The 5,511-nt window shown below is 32.3% G+C and overlaps 1 protein-coding gene across 1 annotated transcript; it reads right to left on the bottom strand.

The window, feature by feature from the left end:
* Window positions 1-429: 429 nt before the first annotated feature.
* On the bottom strand, window positions 430-4,239 carry LOC132303330 ((S)-scoulerine 9-O-methyltransferase-like). The gene is made up of 3 exons (XM_059800546.1): window positions 3,529-4,239; window positions 3,317-3,381; window positions 430-922 (listed from the first exon to the last, which is right to left on the bottom strand). Exons 1-3 carry the CDS (start codon window positions 4,223-4,225, stop codon window positions 614-616), a joined length of 1,071 nt encoding a protein of 356 aa, XP_059656529.1. The 5' UTR covers window positions 4,226-4,239; the 3' UTR covers window positions 430-613.
* Window positions 4,240-5,511: the final 1,272 nt, after the last annotated feature.

The raw sequence follows: 5,511 nt of genomic DNA, 5'->3' as shown, positions 1-5,511 counted from the left end.
AGCTCTCACCTATAGTTAGTCAATCTCTCCTATCAAATTCTTTTTTCTTCCTTTATAATATTATATCTTATTTTCTTAACCTTTCCATATATAATTTGATAAAAAATGAAAATAATGTAATTTAGAGAGGTTTAGAGGGTATTTTTGGTAAGTAAAATCATTTTATTTTCCTTTTCATTCTACCCAAACTAACAAAATAAAATTTTCTCACAACTTTCTTTAAAAAATTTCCTATTAAACAAATGCATGATTGAAACTTGATTTTTATTTTTTTCACTTTCACTTTCCATAGAATATCCAAATTTATCTCGAATTTCGTAACTTGCAAACAACAGGAACTCCATCTCAGGATTCGATTCCCATGATGGAAACTTGATTTTCATTTTTTTTCACTTTCACTTTCCATAGAATATCCAAATTTATCTCGAATTTTGTAACTTGCAAACACCAGGAACTCCATCTCAGGATTCGATTCCCATAAAATCCGTTTCAAATGGGCAATACAAAAGGAAGTGTTTATTGTTGTAAGGTACTCGCATTACTTTTTATCATAATGTTTCAAACATTGCCAAAAGCAACATACATATATATGGAAGGAGACACCATGCACACTCTACGCAATGTTTCTCTTAATGAATTCCAAAACATGAAGCCCTTGTGAAATTGGAATGATCTTTGTTTCAGTAAAACCTTCAACTTTTGCTAGCGCAATATATTCGGCCGTTGTTCTCTCCTTTCCACCGGTGGTGGATATCATCATATGGAAGTCCGATGATATTGCATTCATTGTTTCAGCATCATTTTGCAGTAGTTGAGGGATCACAAACTCAATAACTATGACTTTACCAACATCAGGTAATGCCTTCCAGCAATTTCTCAACAGGTTGATGCAATGCTTGTCATCCCAATCATGCAATATGAACTGCATGCATGTAGAATTTGTGTGAGTAGTGTTATACATGCTATCTTACTATCATTGGATTCAAATCATCTCCGTTTCCTCGCCATTCTTGTGTTCATTTTGTACGCTATTAAATTAATACTGCGAGATTCATCGAAGATGCAATAATAATGCAATACTCATACAACATATATTTATCGAAGTTGCAACATTCGTGTGACATATTACATATTATTGTAAAGTTGCAATACCATTAAATTAACAATTCAACACGTTGTTACTTTATGAATTTATAATTATTATATTATCAATTTAAAATTATTGCATTGCTAATTTAAAACTATTGCCTCACACAACCTAAACTTGTACAAGAGAATCCTGATCCCTTATTATTAATGGGACCATCCTATGAGTTTATTTATGTTATTTAATAATTTTCTTGGAGAGGCCTATTTATTATCGTGAATAGCTACATTGACCCACAATGTAAATCAGAAACATGCTGGTGTGAAGATTCAAATCATATTACTCTGTATTAAACATCTTGTCTTATTTTTTTCGAAGCAAAAGCTAAATGAAAATCTCACACTAAAATTATTTTACCTACTCTCTAATAAGTAGGTAAGCATTGTCACATTATATATATATATATATATATATATATATATATATATATATATTTTGAAATTTGCAACGTATCTACTTATAGGGATGACAAAAATTCTCACTTTAGGGGCTCGCTTGCCTCGAATGGGGGCTGCTTTGAAAATTTTGGTGGGTTTTGGGGTGGTTTCGAAAAATGCTTGCCCCCGCCTCAAATATATAATAAATTTATTAAATTACCCTTATATACTATGATATATTACTAAAATAGTTAATGGCGGACTCATGAATTGTCAATAAAATGGATTAATAACTAGTAATAAAGCATTATTATTATTATTATTTTTTGGCTTGGCTAAAATTGGGTATAACAAAAATATATATATTATTTTTTGGGGGTGAGCTTGAGTCCAGTGAAAATAGATCAAATATGTATAAAGGGATGGCGAAAATCCCATTCTGGCAGGCCCTACTCTCCGTTTGAGACGATTTTGAAAATCGATTAAGTAAACGAGGACTAGAATGAGATGTTTTGAAAATTTTGATGAAATTTAAGACAACCACAGTTAAATAATAATAATAAAAAATAAATAAATGGAAGATGGAGAATGAGATTTTGCAACCTATCTGTCTTCAAAACAAAAATCCACCATGACTTTTGCAACCTAGGTAGTAGCTACCGACTTTTGCCTTCAATAGAATCAATACAAAGTTACAAACAAATAGTACCGGGAAAATAACTATTTGAATGGACCTACATGATTGACTAAGTCAAATACTGTAATACTTCTTGTCCTATATCAATTTTTTTTTTTTTTTTTTTCCTCCTAATGAAATAATATTAGTATTAGAACAATAAAGGAAAAACCTTGTCCTCCTATGTGGTTCCAATAAGGGACTACCATATACATATATTATTTTTTGGGGGGTGGGCTTGAGCCCCTGGATCGCTAGTGAAAATAGGTCAAATATGTATAAAGAGTTGGTGAAAATCCCACTTTGGCAGGCCTCACTCTCTGTTTGGGACGAATTTTGAAAATCGATTATGTAAATGAGGATAAGAATGAGATTGTTTTGAAAATTTTGATGAAATTTAAGACAACCAAAGTAATAAAAAAATATAAATATAAATAAATAAATGGAATGGAAGTGGGAGAATGAGATTTTGCAACCTATATGTCTACAAAACAAAAATCCCCCATGGCTTTTGCAACCTAGGTAGTAGCTACTGACTTTGCCTTCAATACAAAGTTAAAAACAAAGAGTACTGGTAAAATAACTATTTGAATGGACCTACATTATTGACTAAGTCAAATACGGTAATACTTCATCGCCCTCCTATGTGGTCCAATAAGAGACTACCATCTGTTTTAAATTTAAAAATTGATTAGACCTGTACTAACGATAAATCGGATTAAAAACCCATTTTACATATAAAAAATTATATACAACACAAAACCCTAGTCTTCATTCTTAGTATCAAAGCAGCCCACCTCTCTCTGGTAAACTGACGCAGAACTCTACTCCAAATCTACTAAAGCAAATAAATTTTCAATGGTTGCCATTTCAATCCCTCCCTATATTTTATACCAGATTTGGCCCCAAGCAGAGAGGCTTATTAGCCTCTGTTTCTGGCAAAGAAGAGCCTCTGTTTCTATGTGATGTTACAGAAATACATTTATACCTTGGGAGGACAAAGTTTGTCTATATAGGTCAGGACCAAGTATTTTCCATGTTATTACTAATTTCAAGGCAAGAAGACATTTTATGCTTACAGGAATATGAGTTCAGAAGTATAAAATGATCACAAACCTTCAGTAAAATCGTTTGTGCATTTGGCAGTGACTCGAACATGTCTCCAGCAATTTTCTCCACACCTGCCAAGTGATTAATTCATTTCAGATCATTTTAGTGAATTCTAATCCAAAAGCAGTTATATATAATAACAACAATATATATATATATACACAGAGAGAGAGAGAGAGAGAGAGACAAACAGAAAGACTTGAATATGCAGAACTAACCAGGGAAGTCAAGAGCATTGGCGATCACATGAGCCAAATCAAAGTTGATGCCATGAATGTGCGGACAAACGGAGACGATCTTCCCAAGTGAAGTTCCATTGCCACCCCCTACATCCATCAACTCTCTCACCTGTTCAAATCCAGTGTACACCTTGAACACCATACCAAACACGATTTTCGAACTGTTTGCCATAGTATCGTCGAACACTCTGCTCAATCCTGGATTCTTAGAAGCATACTCAAAAAGGCCTATTCCATGAGCCTTGTGAAACGGCAAGCACTCCGGTTCGAGCACGGCGTCTTTGAGCTTGTAAAGACCCTCCACATACGCCCTATCGGAGACCAGAAGCGCCATTGGAGCTGTAGAAACTCCGTCTGGACTGTTTGTCACCAAGGCACGCGACTTCGTCGTCAGCCCATAAGTTCTTTCTGGACTCGTCTCGCAATTCCGGGATTGTCTCACGGACGTTGACAGCACGGAGTTTGCACTCAGCATTCTCAGTATCCTATCCAAGGCAGTGGCTGCGTTTGGATTGGTGGTGGGTATTTTTGAGACTATTTCAGCTGAAGACAACTGAGCTTCAGGCCCTGAATCGCTAATGATATTGAAAACATTTAGCTCAATTGCAGCTCTCATGGCCATTTGGGTACCTATCAAACATCCTGAAAAGCTCCAAAGTGAGAGATAATCTTCCATTGTTTTCAATTTTTGTTGCATTTTGTTCCATGTCATATGACCCTTTTATATGGCCCATCTTGCAATCAAATATTCAAAATTTTTTTTTACTCAAATAGTCAACATTCAAAAAATACCATCTTAACAACATAGATTCAGCGTTGGTGTGCGGATATTAACGACTTTGGAGAATTTTGTTTCCGAGCTTCAGATTTTTCTTAAAGTGAGTGCGGGTGTCTGGGCGGAGCCAGGAATCATAATTTGGAGGGACATGGGACTCTTCTCAGTTGGGCCAAATTAATACTATATAATTTAAAATTTATCAATCAATTGTAATTAAAAAAGAAAATTATTATACCATGCTTAATTTCTTACTAGTATATATATTGAAAAAATATAATTCAAAAAATAAAGAAAATGAACCTAAATAAGTAGTTATGAAAACTGATCGATACGCAAAAAATAAAAATAAAAATAAAAAATAAATAAGAGAAAACGACAAGTTACAGGTAAGAGAAAAAAGTTGTAAATAAAAAAAAAATTTGTTCAAGAGTTAAATTTTATTCAACAAATGTTTCAATTTTTAAAAAACAAAAATTTGATTACTTTGATTCCACTTTGAGAAAAATACATGTCATTTTTACCTTGATGAAATATTGAAAGAAATATATAACATTTTAACACAAAATATAATTAGCAAGAACAAAATAGAGAAGTGCTTTAATAATTTATATAAGAGTAGCGATAGAATTTGTCTTCACAACTACAAATATTAGCACATATGATAATATTATTGTTATTGGCATTATTGTTATATTAGTATCACAATATTTTAGTTTTTACTACTTTTCGTGAATTGATTCACAAAAACAGTTCATGTGTTTTTATTTCATATGAGGAAGCATTCGAGTAATTTTTTATTCTCTTTCTTGAATTCATATGAAAAATATTATACTTGCGTATATATACATTTAAATAAAACAATAATGTATTGTTATAAAATCTATTAATAATTAATTAATTTATATTTTTATTTTATAAGATTTGAGCTTTCAAAAATAAATGGTCCTAATAAAACTTTTATATGAGTTTTGAGGGTGATACAAGTTATATTTATTCTTAATTCATAATTATATGGACAATTATATGAGTTAGGAAGTCTTATTGGCTGATATCTTTTGTTAATTTTTTATTTATTTTTTTCCGTTTCACACGTTTCTATTTTAGCCGTCACTTGAACGACTGAAAGGGACCGTTAGCCGTCAGAGAGATTATTTCATGGTTTGGACTGATACTGAATATTAGGA

Source organism: Cornus florida, unplaced genomic scaffold (assembly GCF_030987335.1).
Source record: "Cornus florida cultivar Cherokee Brave unplaced genomic scaffold, ASM3098733v1 CherokeeBrave_3.0.0_Hap2_Chr04, whole genome shotgun sequence".
Classification (NCBI taxonomy): Eukaryota; Viridiplantae; Streptophyta; class Magnoliopsida; order Cornales; family Cornaceae; genus Cornus; species Cornus florida.
Note: the sequence above shows the minus strand (reverse complement) of the source record. Positions and strands in the feature narration are given on the sequence as shown.